Below are 16623 nucleotides of genomic sequence, written 5' to 3' on the forward strand. Positions count from 1 at the left end.
ATTGTTATCTATAACCGGCCACTTTATTAGGTACACCTCACTAGTACAGGGTTGGCCTCCTTTTTGCCTTCATCCTTCGTGGCATAGATTCAACAAGGTACTGGAAACGTTCCACCTCAGCCCAAAGGTTTTCTATTGGTGGACTGAGATCTGTTGACTGTGGAGGCCAGCAGTCTGAGAGGATTGTCGCTGTATGACGGGGAGCGTTATCCTGCTGGAAGTAGCCATCAGAAGATGGTACTCTGTGGTCACAAAGGGATGGACATGGTCAGCAACAATGCTCAGCTAACCTCACAGTTCAATGCTTTGTTAGAATGTAAATTGTTTTTGTTTATTTGTGTAAATCTACATGCTGTGACTTGCCGGTCACTTTACAATAAAGGTTTTCTCTCTTCTACTCTGTTTCTGATCAAGTCGTCACAGTCTAGTTGGAAATGATAGTTAATCTGAGTGACAGTAGAGCAAAGAGAGAGATGATCAATGTAAACTGGTTTCTCTAGCCTGAGTTTGCAAAAGGAACAAGCAAATAGGTGTAGGCAACTCTAAATATCTCTAAATCCTTTGTGTACAATTACCATTGTTTGTTTTTTGATGAATAATAGTTTTTTACTATAAGTAAATAAGGAAAACTATTGAAAATGAGTTTTTGTGAACTTGAAGGCACATTTTTAACTATACTACGTAGCTATCAATGAAAACACTTTAAACGATCTTTTTTTACTTTAGTTATGGCTACAGAAAATAAAGATATATATCAAATTTCTGAATGTGAAATTAAATTACAGTTTGTTTGTTTTTTTGAGAATGACGTTTTTTTACATTTACAATGGAAAATTCCCAAAGCAGATCATAATTTAGTTACAGGGTGACAACAAAGTGAGTCTACTGAGAAATGTATATAAACTAAATATAGACATTTATCATTTTTGTATCTATAAGTTTTTGTCCAATTTTTTTTATTATTCTAATGAAGAACAAGTCAAATATTGTGTTGAAGCTACATGAAAAACAGCATTGCATCTCTGGAACAAAAAAACTTGCAACAAAGAAAAGAAAAGATGCAAAAAATGTTATTTAATTTTCAGTTTAAACTGACAAATACCCGTCACGGCAGCAACTAAATAGTTAATTTTAATTAATTAATTACTCTTAACTAATTTTAAATGGAGTACATGCAGAAACAATATGTTTTATTTTTGTTCTAGTTGTGTAACGACAAACTATTTTTTTTCCCAGTGAAACCCAGTACAGAGCTAACAACCCGTCCTGGGTGTGGACAGGACCCAGGACGGGCATAAAAGGATGCAGAAAGAAACAAGAGACCTGAGATGAAGACAGAACTCCAGCGGCGGCAGACAACCTTCAGAACATGTAAGAAACGTCGTCTTCAATCTGTAACCCAAAGGTCATAGGTCACAGTAGACAAAAACAGTTTGTCTGTTTTTAATTATCTTTTTTGTCCAAGTTTAAGAGCAACATCACTGTTTATATTTACAGTTCAAACTCTTGTATTTTCTGATGACCACGATCCTAAATGTCATTTTTTTGGTATTTAATTCTTAACCAGAGAAAAACTTTGGAAGAGCCTGAAGCTTTCTTCATCTCCTGCCGGCTGTCTGGCCAGCCTCCAAGATGCTTCAGCTTCTGCTGCTCCTGTGTGTTTTCACCACAGTGTCAGGTATTCAAACAAACATCATTTATTTCTGGAATAAAAAAGCACTGTGTCAGGTGTTTTTTTTATTATTGGACTTAGTTTGGTTACGATTTAGACTCCAAGGTTTATTTTTTTGTTAATATCTGAAATTATTGTATATGGAAATATATTCCCACAAACAGATTTGTTTTGTTTCTTCTCTTTATGTTTCTATGCTACGGTATTTTAAAATATTCTCTGAAAAGCTACAAAAAGTAAATAAAAACAAACAAATGTATCTTGCGCTGGTTTTATTAGATCTCATCTGCCGAATAAAATCATGCAAAGTAACTGAAAACAGGAAGAGATACTTAATTTAACATTTTAGGAGAAATTCACGTGATGTTGAAATGCAATTCAATCTCTGTAGGTTGCTTTTTTTATTGTAAAGCACCTCAAATTCTCATCATGATCCCAGTATTATTTAAACAAAATAAAATAAAATAAAATAAAATCTTCTTTTTCCCCTCGATGCTATTTAACTGATCAACAACATTCTCAAATTTCAATTCCCTATTAAAACCTAATTCTGCTTAAATGGGCGCTTTCTTCTTTTATTTTCAATTTTGACTTCCAATGATTCACTTCCTGTTCAAGAGCCCCCTGGTGGTTGAAGAAAAATCCACATATAAACGGCGTATAGTCCGAAAAATACGGTGTATGAAAAAAAATCTGAATGCTCTCTGGTGTTGTTCAGGGGGCCGGACCAAATGTGGAGGCAGGCCGTAGTTTGTGGACCACTGTTGTAAAGGTATCATGATTTTTCTCTCTCTCTCGTAGGTCAAGCTCTGTCTTGTCCAGTGGGAGGTTGCTCTGCCGGATTGGACTGCATCACCGTAAATGGAGTTCCTCAGTGTGCAGATCCCTGTTCCCGTTACACTGAACTGCGTGAGGATTGGCGCTCAGTAAATAACGTAGACCAGAGCAATGTGAGGTGTGACCAGTGGGTAAACTGGGACGGCTGGTATCGGTTTTATCTAGGAGGGAGCAGTGCTGCTATTCCAGAAAAGTGTGTACCATCACAAAGATGTGGAACTCATGCTTCTTTGTACATAACAGAGCCTAACCCCACACAGACCAGTGATGTCGTAACTCGTACTGTGTGTAATAACTGGAGCTCTTCCTGTTGCTATTTTGCCTCACACACCATAAAAGTCAAGCTCTGTCCTGGAAACTTTTACGTGTACAAACTTGCGAAACCATCAGTTTGCCACCTTGGATATTGTGCAGGTAATGCTCCGTCATCAGTACCTGTTACGATTCAATCTTTCTCTAAAACCTATAAAGTGTTGATATAATTGTGTTGTCATGTTGTTTTTTTCCAGAAATAGTTTCTAACAACGTGTTTGACGTCAAAGCAATAAGCCAAACTGAGACCAGCATCAATCTACAGTGGAGCAGATTAAACAACGTGGTCAGCTTTGTTGTCCAGTATAACGGTAGAGAGATTCCAGTCGCAGCACCGAGTGGAAATGGAGCCGTAACAGTCACAGTTTCTTCCCTCACGGCAGCAACTAAATACACATTTACTATTTTTGCTGTGGTTGGAAATGTCAGAGACCGTGGAATACAATTTACAGCTGCCACTGGTAAGACGTTTCATTTTACTTTATGAAGGAAATAATAATACAATTATTAATACACTCACTGCAAAGACACAAACCTTACCGTTTCTAGTGTAAATATATGTTAGTGCTCTCGAAATAAGACAAAACCTTTCTTATGAGTAACTTTTCAGCAAGATATAAGTTTGATTGTGAAAAAGTGCTAGTGCCACTGGTAGATTATTTGATGCTCACTTTGTCCTCCGCTTTATAAAATTAGACACCATTACTCAGGTGCAGTGCAATTTCCACCTTTAATACATTTCTAAACTTTGTCATCAGCTCCTTCATATCCATCTGGCTTGGTGTCCTTGAATGAAACTGAGAGCAGTATAACTCTGCAGTGGAACAGAGTGAACAACGTCAACAGCTTCATTCTCCAGTTCAACGGTAACGAGAGGAGAATCGCTGCATCAGCTGGAAACGGACCAGTAACTTACACCGTGTCGCCTCTTTCTGCTGGAACCAAATACACATTCACTCTCTTCTCTGAGTTTGAGAATCTCAGAAGTACTGGAGTGCAGCTTATCGCTGAAACTGGTAAGATTTTAATGTTATTTTTATAATTTTTAGGTAATGGGTAAGTCAATTTTAAACTTGTTGAACGTCAACTATAATCCCAAAAAAAGAAAAATTCTCAAAACAAAATAGTTTTTGAAGTTATTCTGTCAAACATCTCCAACCTGAACCCAGAATGAACATTATTATTTATAGGCTAATGGTTGGTGAGTTTGAAAAACACATTGTCTGTGATTTTTCAAAATGAAAGAATACATGGAGAAATCTGCAAACAAAGAGCAGGTTATTTATACACAGAAATATTGATAATATATTTTAATTTCTAAATGTCAGTAAAACATCACATAACTCCTGAATAAGCTGTGTAAAAAATAAGAGCATACAATTTGGATTATAGACATACATATAAAATATTTTGCATTTTTGGATTGATGAAGATAAAAAAATCAACAATTTTACTGTTAAACACTAAGCTTTATGTCTTAAAAATAATTATATTAGATAATATTTACAGCATATCATACTGGTTGTGCTTTTATTTAACTATTTTGTGACCCATATCTTCAAAGGAAGCCCAATGTTGTTGCATGATCAGCTGATCATGCTGTAAAAAATAAAATACAATTCTCATTATTAATGTGCTTCATATTGTTTAGCACATTTTCATCTGCTTGCAAAAATAATTAAATCCTATATTAGTGTAAGTATTAAGTACTTAGACTAATAAGTATAATCATTCAAAAAAATGCATTCAATGAGTTTTTTTTTTTTTTTTTTTGGGGGGGGGCTGTTTTTTGATTTTTTTTTTATGGGTGCGATCCACATTACATCTCCCTTAATTTAGCCAATTAAACACAATCTTTAAATTATATTGTTAATCTGTGGAATCTACTGAACAGAAGCTAAAATTAAAATATTGTTCTTATTAATATTCATAACTCACCGATTTCAGACCACCTCTACTTAACATTCTGCATTTAAGTTTTTATGTTTTCATGTCTGCAGGTACTTCTGGGGAGAAATTTGGTGAAGCCAAAAAGTTCAACCTCACCTTGTGTCCGTTATCTTTCTATCAAAATGTTTACCAGCAGGTTTATGTAAGTAAAATGGAGCCAAATCTTTCTGAATACATGTGGATATATAATCTAATATGGGTTTTAATTGCATTTTTATTTGCGCAGCAGCAAGCTAATGAATCCCATTTAGTAGTTGAATCTTTATTTTTAGCATTAAAAAAAAAATCAATGCATGTATTAAAAAAAATGACATAAAAGACGATGGCTTTTCAAAGTGATGTGTTTGATTTTAACAGGTGAACTTCACCAGTAAGAACTTTGCCATCTGTTTCAACGGTTATTATAACTCTGGAAGCAATGACGACTGCATTGTTGGACCTAAACCCGAGTCTGGCGAGGCCAAATTCATCATAAGGGACAAAGATTCTTCATATGAAGCTCGAGCAAAAGCAGCAGTGCAAACCATCAGCAGCAGCATGAAGTGCTCTGTGCAATTTGAGATGACGTACACGAACAAGAAAGTAAATATAATACATTTAATTTGAGCTCTTCTTGATGCTTACGAGATTTGTAAACAAACAGATATATCACATATTGACCCTTTGCACGTGACGTCACGGTCTTCGGAACTCGGCTCGATCCGCCATGATGGACGTCAAAACGCAGCTTCTGTAAAGCCCGTCAAAAAACGAGTCTGATGGCCTAATGTCGCTTTTATTTAGTTGATTTCGCTTTAACAATAGACGCGGTCAGCCAACTTGGTCAAATAACTTGTAATTTTATTATATAACTTAATGAGGGGCGATGCCATCCATCCATCCATCCATCCATCCATTTTCTTCCGCTTATCCGGGGTCGGGTCGCGGGGGCAGCAGCTTCAGAAGGGAGGCCCAGACTTCCCTCTCCCCAGCCACTTCTTCCAGCTCCTCCGGGGGAATCCCAAGGCGTTCCCAGGCCAGCCGAGAGACGTAATCCCTCCAGCGTGTCCTGGGTCTTCCCCGAGGCCTCCTCCCGGAGGGACGTGCCCGGAACACCTCACCAGGGAGGCGTCCAGGAGGCATCCTTACCAGATGCCCGAGCCACCTCAACTGGCTCCTCTCGACGTGGAGGAGCAGCGGCTCTACTCTGAGTCCCTCCCGGATGACCGAGCTTCTCACCCTATCTCTAAGGGAGAGCCCAGCCACCCTGCGGAGGAAATCCATTTCGGCCGCTTGTACCCGTGATCTCGTTCTTTCGGTCATGACCCAAAGCTCATGACCATAGATGAGGGTGGGAACGTAGATCAACCGGTAAATCGAGAGCTTCGCTTTTTGGCTCAGCTCTCTCTTCACCACGACGGACCGGTACAGCGCCCGCTTCACAGTAGACGCTGCCCCAATCCGCCTGTCGATCTCCCGCTCCCTTCTTCCCTCATTCGTGAACAAGATCCCCAGATACTTAAACTCCTCCACTTGAGGCAGGACGACCCCCCTGACCCGGAGAAGGCACTCTACCCTTTTCCGGCTCAAGACCATGGCCTCGGATTTGGAGGCACTGAGCCTCATCCCGGCCGCTTCACACTCGGCTGCGAACCGCTCCAGTGAGAGCCGCAGATCACGTTCCGATGAAGCCAACAGGACCACATCATCCGCAAAAAGCAGAGATGCGATCCCAAGGCCACCAAAACGGATCCCCTCAACACCTCGGCTGCGCCTAGAAATTCTGTTCATGAAAGTAATGAACAGAATCGATGACAAAGGGCAGCCTTGGCGGAGTCCAACTCTCACCGGAAACGAGCCCGACTTACTGCCGGCAATGCGGACCAGACTCTGACACCGGTCATACAGGGACCTGACAGCCTGTATCAAAGGGCCCGGTACCCCATACTCCCGGAGTACCCCCCACAGGGCCCCCCGAGGGACACGGTCGAACGCCTTCTCCAAGTCCACAAAACACATGTAGACTGGTTGGGCGAACTCCCATGCACCCTCCAGGACCCCGCTGAGGGTGTAGAGCTGGTCCAGTGTTCCACGACCAGGACGAAAACCACACTGCTCTTCCTGAATCCGAGGTTCGACTATCCGACGGACCCTCCTCTCCAGGACCCCTGAATAGACCTTACCAGGGAGGCTTAAGAGTGTGATCCCCCTGTAATTGGAGCACACCCTCCGGTCCCCCTTTTTAAACAGGGGGACCACCACCCCGGTCTGCCAATCCAGGGGAACTGCCCCCGATGTCCATGCGATATTGCAGAGTCGCGTTAGCCAACACAACCCCGCAACATCCAGAGCCTTAAGGAACTCCGGGCGGATCTCATCCACCCCCGGGGCCCTGCCACCGAGGAGCTTTTTGACCACCTCGGCGACCTCGTCCCCAGAGATTGGAGAGCCCAGCCCAGAGTCCCCATGCTCAGCTTCCTCAACAGAAGGCATGTTGGTGGGATTGAGGAGGTCTTCGAAGTAACGGCGGCGATGCCGTTAATCACAAACCGTTGGTGTAATCAAACCTCCGTGTCATCGCGGATTTTCAGCGAACACTTTTTACAGGGTAAGATTAAGGTTCATGTACTTTATAAGTAAGTATGATTAGAAAGATGATATAAAATATTGCATTATGGAAAAAGGTACCTATCTAACAATTGGTAACCATGGAGACAATGCCCCTCCGTCATGTTAGCCTAGCATGTGTTGCATGTGTTGGGGGGGGGGGGAACTGGCTAGCCTATCGTCTTTTGTTCATTTTAAGGCTTCTTCAGAGTGAGGGGGAAACACCGTTTATGACAGTGGTCCCCAAATTACGGCCCGCCGCCACATTTGTTCCGGCCCCCTGAACAATACCAGAGAGCATTCAGATTTTTTTTCATATATTGTATTTTCCGGTTTATATGTGGATTTTTCTTCAACCACCAGGGGGCTCTTTAGGAGGTGTGTCCTGTAAACTGTGGGTGTTTTGTTTTGCATGGCGCATTGCTGCCATCTGTTGGACTTTTAGAGAACTTCTTGACTTTTATGTTATTTAATCAGTACAGTTGTTTGCTAGCAGCAGAGCAGATGAACACACGTGTTTGTTATGAACGCCGCATTCCAGGTTTTCCTCAATGAAATATATACTAGTCAGTCCCAGTGACCGTTTCACTAACGGTTTTTGCTCATGTGCTTTCTGGGTAAAAATCAATCGAGAACCCCCCAGTCAACAATTTCCGGCAGCGCAGGTGATAAACGTGTAACATTTTTCTGTTACAAACTGACTCCGGCCCCCCACCAGAGAAGGAAAAGTTATGTGGCCCTCATAGGAAAACGTTTGGGGACCCCTGGTTTATGACATAGTGACATAAAATGTGGTGTGAATTCAGGCAAAGTCAGTAATTTGATGAACACGTCAGGAGGGAGGAGGTACGGCTCGGTTTCTACGTTAGCTGTTTCAAACTTTTGTAAATGCAGCCCCAACAGGTGTGTTACGTTCACTGACTCGAACAAGAAGCCATGAATAAACAATTTGAGTCGCTCAGTTCAATATCCCCGATCCTCATTTCCAACGTCCAACATGGCGCCTCGAGTGATTAAGTAACATAGTTGCAAAGGGCCAATATGAAATCCTTGAAAAATCTAGTGCTTCACTTTTGATAACTTTTTTTTTTTCTGCGTCTTTTTGTTTTTTAACCAAGGTAAATCTGAACCTCCTCAGTTTTGGGAAACAAACAGCTCTGCATTTCAGTTCAGTCTCCAGTGAGGCAAAAGTGGTGAGTATTTTTATTGTTTGGTTTTCACATGTGTATTTACTATAAAACACTTAATCTAAGACTAGAAATTGGTTTTGAAAGCAATAATGTGAATAAAAGGCTAAAATTACAACCATCTTTACTTTCTCTGCTGCATTTTACAAGATAAACTTAACTGTTTAAATGGTAATCTGCTGCTTTTCCATCTTAATATTTCAAATAATTTCTTTATTTATTATATTATACCGTATAGATGGCGGATGTAGCAGTTGAGGGTAAGCTAGTTCAGTCTGTGTCTCTTGGGTCGTCTGACTCTGGATTTGCAGACATCAGTGGATGCAGAGTCTCAGGTTGGTGAATTTTTTTTTTTTCTGATTCTGTTGAGCCTTGCTGACATTTGAAAGAGAAATAGGGGGATCTTTAAGAAACACAAACGTCTTCATTTTCTCTTCAGGTGTTGGGATTTTACCTAACTCAACAGTCCGTTTTGAAAAAACCTGCAGAAGCTTCACCTGCAGCATCGACAGAGCTGTCACATCAACCGGCTGTGGTGAGCAGGAGGAATGTGACGGAAACGGCAGGTAAACACACACACACACACACACACACACACACACACACACACACACACACACACACACAGAGACATTCTGGTTTCTGGTTTAGACAGAAAGCTACGGTTTGTTGTTGCTGTGATTTGTTATTAATCTGCCTGTTTATTTTTCCATCAGATGTTTTAAAAACCAAATCTGCACCGTGACCGGCCCCACTGTCATCGACTTCCTGGGTCAACAGAGCTCTGTGAAGGACCGGTGTGTGTACTCTCTGGTGTCAGACTCATCAAGTGGGTTTGAAGTGCTGGCTAACTTCCAGGAACGCCGCCGTAGAGACGTGAGCTTCCTGGAAAGTGTGAGCTTTCGACCTGCTGGCTCAAAGCTTTACTTCCGCCTGGAACAAGGTGGCAGGATTAAGGTAATTCCCAGAAAGTTGGATCAAAATTCCTGTGCAACTCTTCCCTTCGTCACATAGATTCTCATTTTATAGCTAATAATTTTCCTACTTTGTTGCACTCAGATGAACGAGACAGTGTTGATCCTAAACAGTCCAGTCCAGCAGTTTGAGGGCATTTCATTAAGCAAAGATAAAAATGGACTCACAGCAACGTCTTTGTTCTCTGGGCTCAAAATGTCGGTGTTGTTTGATGGCTACACTGCACAGATAAACATGAGAGGTAGGAATAAACAAGGCAGCAATGAACTGATTATTATTCTTCAACTTTTTAACGTCTGGTTCTTCTCTACGGAAGACCAATCCTGCCATAAATATGAATAAGACAAAAGAAAAAAAAACAGATAAGGTAAAATACAAAATGAGAAGATGAGCACAAAAATTATTTCTTAAAGTCAAAGAGAAACAAATATCTTTTGTATTATTATTTAGTTCAATTTGATGGTGCAGTAATGCATTTGTTAATCATTTGGGGCATGCAATTTATTTATGATCTTGATTTGTTTTGTATTTCTTTTTAGTAAAGGCAGGATTAGTCCTCTAAGTACTAATTCATTCTATCCAGAAAGAAAAATAGGCGACAAATCCATCTTAAAGCTGCAATTGAGGTTTACTCAGGAAATTTGACTATAAAAAAACATTTTTTCACGTGAAAATGTAAAGATTACAATGTATTTATTAACAAACAGATTGAAGATGCAATGTTTGTTTAAGTCAGTAGGAATACTTTTCAGTTGTCAAAATTCGGCTATGAGATGTAAATTCAGAGGATTTTAGTGACCTGCTTTCATGCAGCTTTCACTAATACTGTCTGTAAACTTTCAGTCCCTGTTGGATCAGCGATGAAGGGTCTGTGTGTCGACTCCAGAAATATGTCGACTGCGAAGCTTCTTGATTTAAGCTCTCCAAGGTACAACATTATTATGAATAAATAATTAAATACAGTTATTTTTGAATTCAAAACCATTCCCTCAAAAAAACAGGAAGTTGACTAGTTGATTTATTTGTTTTCTTGTTAGCTGTGAAAGGCAGTATGTAGACCCTGTGGACAGTCAAATAGAATGCAACATGACCGCCAAACAGTGAGTAGATTTATTCCTTCTACCAAGAACAGACCTGTGTTATACTGTCTAGTTTGCATTGTATATGGCAGGGATGTCAAATTAATTTTCATTTTGAATTGCGTCAGGATCATGAATGTTCTTAAAGGGCCGGTAGTGGCAGAATTTATTGATATTAGCAGACTGTTAAATTATTTATAAACAGCTGCCTCTGCATTTGATAAGTTCTTAAAATTAGATATTGAACATCTTTTCAAATTGATCAATCTATCAGGGTTTTTACAATTGTTTTTTTATGATTTTTTTTCAGTCAGAATCACAGATTTTGTGGAGCTAATTTGGAAATATTTGCTTAATATTTGGGCCTGTATTCACCACATAGGCCACGGACGACAACTTGACATTAAGTAATACTGAGGCAAGAAATACTGCCACCTGCAGGTGGGAGTTAACATCACTTAAACCTGATGTATTTGGACCATTTTTTGGGGGGAAATTTGCAATAAATTTACAGCTATGCATCAACACAAAAAAATTAAGGATCTATTAATTTTGCGATTTTGGAATCACAAAAAACTGGAGGGCCTGATTGATGTAATTTGGCATCTATGGTTTTGAGTTTGACATGTTTAATGTTTTTATCTTCCTGTGTGTGAAAAAGCTGTAACCTCTTGAGGGCCGCCCCGTTTTCCTCCTGCAACAACTACGTCGACCCGACTCCCTACATCAGCGCCTGCAGCAGCACTCTGTGTGGATATCCTTCAGCGGATGATCTGCCCTGTCAGTTCCTGTGGGCGTACGCCACAGCCTGCTACCTACAGAGCAACATCACACTGGACAGATGGTGGTTAAACGCAGGCTGCTGTGAGAGAATCACATCTTTACTGCAAGGTTTCTACAGCCTGCATGCTGTCAGAATAACATTTGGTTTTGCTTCTCTGCAGCCAAGCCTCAGGCGTTTTGTCAGGACAAGCTCTGCAGCGATCATGAGTTTTGTGGCAGGAAACACAGCGGGAAGACTGGCTGCCTCTGCAGAGCCGTGTTTGCCTCCAAATACAAACTGTCAAACACTCTGGGTAAGAAACCTCTGAGATATACACAGCTCTTTGGAAAAAGAGTTTCTAAAGATGTTTTTATTCCCAGGTGAGCCGGCTGTGTGCAGGCAGAACTCTGGTTCAATCACTCTTGTTGGGTGTCTGCTGGAGGAAAAAGGCGTCGACTACACAGTCCTGCACCTTAATGACCGGAGCTGCAGGGGCGTGATGGACGAGAAGAGCCACATGGTGACCTTCAGCTTCGACAGCAGCAACACCTGCGGGACGGAGATCACGGTGGGATCTGACACTCATCCTCTAATTCTTATCAGAGATCTTTGTGTGTCTCTCGCATTTTCCTCATCCATTGTTTTCAGTAAAATCATAGCAAAGTGGAAAAACAGAACTGTTATGCAGAAATAATAGTTTTTTTCTCTTAATGATCGTCTGATTCTGCAGAATAACGGAAGTCAGATAAACTACAGGAACGCCATCATGACCCAGAACAGTTCTGATGTCATCACTCGCCATGATCAAGTGTTCATCGACTTCTCCTGCTACCACACTCAACCCGACATAAAGATTGTGGCCTTCAGAATGAAAGACAAGTGTGTGACTGATTTTGTTTTCACATGATGGAAACTTTTTCCGCTGATTTCACTGCAAAAACACAAAACATGAAAGTGTTTTTGGTTTAGTTACTAGTGCAAATATCTTAGTAAGGTGGAAATAAGATGAACCTTGAGTAAAATATAGGACTTTTTTTAAAGCCATTAATTCTTCAATTTTGATTTAAAAAAGTACAAGTTCTATTGGCAGATTATTTTACTTTTAACATGAGAAAAATGTTATAAGTGGAACAATCTGCCAGTGTTGGTACTTTTCCATCAATATTGAGGAATCGTTAACTTAAAACAAGCTCCTATAGTTTGCTGCAAAGTCACTTGTAAGTTAGTTTTGTCTTATTTCACGTCTACAAAGATATTTGCTTTAGAAAAGACCAAAAAATAGTTGGTAAGATTTTGTGTTTTTGCAGTTTAATAAGCTCCCATGTTTGTTTGTTTGTTTGCAGCTCTGTGGTCCAGCACATCAAGTCTGGAGAGTGGAGCTACTCTGTGTCGATGAAAGCATATGAGAACGCTGCCTACACCCGAGCGCTAGACTCTGGTGTTCTGCTGAACCAGAAAATATGGGTGGAGCTGAAGACGGACGGGCTGGATCCAAAAACCATCGCCGTGGTGATGGACTCATGCTGGGCAACCAGCAAGGAACCACACAACGGCAAACCAAGTTATGACCTGATTGAAGATGGGTGAGGCGCTAAATATCGGTCATAACCATCAGGGTGTTCAGACTGGGTTATAAGACTCGCATGAACTGGTTTTTCTTCTTCCCAGCTGTGCTGACCCGAATGACGGGACAGTGGAGGTGGAGGGAAACGGAGAGGGAACCTCCGTCTACTTCTCCTTCAACATATTTGAGTTTTCTGGGAACTCTGGTCAAGTTTATCTGCACTGCAAGATCCAGCTGTGTCGTAAACAGGAGGACAGCTGCATCCCGGTGCAAACTTTAGAAAACTTTATTAACAGCTGGTTGATTAAACAACACAATCAGATTAATCACACAGTACACTGCAAAAACACAAAGTCTTACAAAGGATCTGTGGTCTAGTTTCTACTGCAGATATCTTCTTACACATGAAGTAAGACAAAACATACAAGTAACTTTTCAGCAAGATGTGCAGACTTGGTTCTCTTTAAATGCTTCTGAAGAAGATGGATGTATTTTTTTTCAATATGAAACTTGGTTTTTGAAGAGATAAATCTTACACTGTATGTAAATATGTAGTGCTGGTCTGCAAAATAGTAAATGTCGTGTTTTTATGTTTAAATGCCAGGATTGCTCCAATGAACCCAACAGAGAACGAAGAGCCGTCAGACCACGGAAATATAGAGACGCAGCCAAATCAGAACGGAAAGTCGTCAGCATTGGCTGGGGTTATTAGTCCAGACTGCAGGGTGGGTTTGTTTTTCCAACTATTGTCATAAAAGTTTCAGTAGCTAAAAGTGGCAAGTTAAATAAACTTTAAAATAAAGTATTTATTTGTTACATATTTTTCGGCCAAGTAATTCAATAATCAAGATGTTTGTTTGTTTGTTTGTTTGTTTGTTTGTTTGTTTGTTTGTTTGTTTGTTTGTTTGTTTGTTTGTTTGTTTGTTTGTTTGTTTGTGTTTGTATTTTGAATCCAGACAGGAATGGTTCATCATGTTACACAAGGGAAGGGTTTTTTTGAACCTTTCCAAAAGGAAATTAGTTGCATTAGATTTTATTTAGATAAAAGAGGACTCCAGATATATATTAAAATATTTTATCCTCTTTCTTATTCTTTGCAATCAAGCACAATAAAAAGACTGTAATATGCTGTAATATTAAAAAATAATTTAAAAAAGTTGTTTGAATGCCCTAATTGGCTGAAGTCATGTTTTATATTTGTTCAGATTTTTGCCTGTTGTGTGTTTTTATTCGGACCTTCGTGGCTAATCAAGAACTCAGATTTATCATCTGTGATAAACGAAGCAGAACCAAATCTTCACTAAACGAGTTGATAAGAGGAGGAATGTGTCGCTGATATTTAACTGTTTCCTCAGGTGGTTTCCATGTGAAACTGGACCGACTGCCGACCTTTACGCTGATTCCTGACATCAGTCTGGATCCACAGATGGGATGTTTGGAAATCTGGGATTATTTCTAACTTTTTGACGCTTTATAATCTAATATCTTGAGATAAATTTGGTTTTTAGTACAATTAATGTGGGGACTGGGCAAAAGTCAACCAGAAATTATTTCTTCATACTTTTGATTTAATTAAATGAAGGGAAGCATGAGGACTGCATCTGATTATAACTTTATATTTTTTTAATTGAACTGTCTTCTTTTAAAAAGAAATACTGACATTAAGCTTTTTCTTTCACTTTTCTAGCAATAAAAATACAAAAAATAAATAAAATGTGGTATAAAAATGTTGTTTTTCATCTTTTCTTTTCACTAAACCAGCCTAATGTTTGATTTTTATTTATCTGGATTAGATATTAACAGAACAGATGCATATTTAATTTCACACTTTCAGTAATTTATGCAACAAGGTTCTTCAGTGAAACACACAGAACCTTTATGCAAAATGTTACTCATTCATCTTAATGTCTGGAAAGTTGTGCTACATGTTTTCAATTTTCTTGAAATCTGTTTGTGGATTACCAGGCACATCTACAAATACACAGCTATGTTTTCAAAAATTTAATTTCTTTATAAACACTTACTAAATGATGTAATGCACATCTGTGACCAGTAGGTGTCCAAATTCTCCCTTCAGCGTCAGATATGTAATTATAATGGCCATTAAAACAATAGCTGCAGCCTGATTTCACATTTTACATGTGAATTGTTTTATGCTGTCAAACAGATCAATTACCACACAACCTAAATATAATATGTGCTTCATTTTAATAAACTCAATGATCCATTATGAGATGCAGCTTTCATACATTCTACATTATAAAAATTAAAATACATTTTTGGTGTTTCTCTAGATTATTCTAAAAATATGGCAGGAATAAACTATGAATAAAACATATAGTGGTGCTGAGCCCGGTTCTGGTTCTGCTGAAGAAGGAAGTTCTTCACTGTCGCTACATGCAGCTCTAGTCAGCGACTCACCACAAGGGATTTTTTGTCGCCCCCTGCTGGTCAGAAGGAGTGAATGCCGAAAGTAACGATTCCGTACAATCTGCTTGGTGTCGTTTGGTGCAAACTTTTTAAACTACTTTAACAATCAACTGAGCTTATTGTACTAGCAATTGGAGTACATGTGATTGAACTGAAATTATTAAAGTGCATTGAGACGACATTTGTTGTGAATAAACTTTCGAACTAACAAATGAGCCCCACCAATACACAATATAAAAAAACTAACAAAAAACCCAACAACCAATACAAAAAATGTTTGGAACCCCAAAAGCAGATACCAAAAGGTTAAACGCTTATAATTATGTTAATTCACAACAATGTTGTCAAGGCATTTTACTTTAATTCATTTCAATTTAGTTGATCCAAGTTATCAATTCATTAGGTTCATTTAATTATAAAGTAATTTAAAACTTTTGTACCAAACGACACCCTGCAGATTGTATGGAGTCACTACTTACAGCATTCACTCCTCCTGACCAGCAGGGGGAGACAGCAACTCGCTTGTGTTGAGTCGCTGACTTTACAGCAGTCCCTCATGCATGTGGCGACAGTGGAGAGAAAGAACTCCCCTCTAACAGGAACAAACCTCCAGCAGAACCAGAACCGGGCCCAGTACCAGCAGCCATCTGCCGTGACCGGCTGGAGCTGAGAGAAGACAGAGCAGAGACACAACAGATGAACTGATCAGGAGAACTTTCCATGTTCGTGGATTTCATGTACTGAAAAGGAGAGGGAGAACGGTCAGGTGATGGCAGCTTCATGTCAGCCATCATGCCTTTTCCAGGAAGCAGCCACAGCCAATCAGAACGCCAGACCAGGTGTAGCTTCTATGAAAACAGAAAATTTAGTTTCTAATTAAACAAGAACTAAATTTGTTTAGGTAGAAACACCAGAGCGCCACCTTCTGGCCTCTCTCCAGTTCAGAGCAGGAAACTGTTTCTGGCTTTGTTTTCTCCCCTCCGTTGGGCTGCCACCTTATCGCGGTGGAGGGGTTTGAGTGGCCCAGAGATCCTGGGGCTATCAGAGGCTTCATGCCTCTATTTGGGTCGGATCTGCCAGGTCAAACGGGTCCTAGGTGAGGGACGGGACCAAGAGCAGCCCAAAGATCCTTTGGGAATATAAACACAGTGTTCCTGTTTAGAGATGGCGATATGGACTGGGCTTCCGCTTACAAACCCAGTCCAGACAGAAGTCAGTTTCTCCCAGTGTTTTATCAGCCTGGCGGGCCACCAGGCTTTACTTTCCCC

At 40.0% G+C, this 16623-nt stretch overlaps 1 protein-coding gene across 2 annotated transcripts; it reads left to right on the forward strand.

Moving 5' to 3' along the window:
- The first annotated feature begins 1273 nt into the window (after positions 1 to 1273).
- Positions 1274 to 14652, forward strand: LOC103480737 (uncharacterized). 2 transcript variants are annotated; one of them, XM_008435910.2, is made up of 22 exons: positions 1274 to 1371; positions 1568 to 1678; positions 2474 to 2923; positions 3019 to 3282; positions 3580 to 3837; positions 4822 to 4913; positions 5129 to 5353; positions 8476 to 8550; positions 8783 to 8879; positions 8984 to 9110; positions 9261 to 9501; positions 9604 to 9760; positions 10363 to 10447; positions 10557 to 10619; positions 11260 to 11462; positions 11543 to 11674; positions 11742 to 11929; positions 12092 to 12240; positions 12705 to 12944; positions 13030 to 13192; positions 13530 to 13654; positions 14281 to 14652. In XM_008435910.2, exons 2-21 carry the CDS (start codon positions 1633 to 1635, stop codon positions 13635 to 13637), a joined length of 3363 nt encoding a protein of 1120 aa, XP_008434132.2. In that variant the 5' UTR covers positions 1274 to 1371; positions 1568 to 1632; the 3' UTR covers positions 13638 to 13654; positions 14281 to 14652. The 2 variants fall into 2 exon arrangements, with proteins under 2 accessions (XP_008434132.2, XP_008434126.2); XM_008435904.2 differs by having other exon boundaries at positions 13530 to 13650.
- The last annotated feature ends 1971 nt before the right edge of the window (positions 14653 to 16623 follow it).

Source organism: Poecilia reticulata, chromosome 18, assembly GCF_904066995.2.
Source record: "Poecilia reticulata chromosome 18, P_reticulata-male-v2, whole genome shotgun sequence".
NCBI classification, from domain to species: Eukaryota; Metazoa; Chordata; class Actinopteri; order Cyprinodontiformes; family Poeciliidae; genus Poecilia; species Poecilia reticulata.

Coding starts and splice junctions, on each gene's coding strand:
- LOC103480737 (XM_008435910.2), top strand. CDS start 1,633: ATGCTTCAGCTTCTGCTGCTCCTGTGTGTTTTCACCACAGTGTCAG. Junction 11,675..11,741: donor CAAACTGTCAAACACTCTGG/GTAAGAAACCTC, acceptor TTTTATTCCCAG/GTGAGCCGGCTGTGTGCAGG. Junction 12,241..12,704: donor GCCTTCAGAATGAAAGACAA/GTGTGTGACTGA, acceptor GTTTGTTTGCAG/CTCTGTGGTCCAGCACATCA.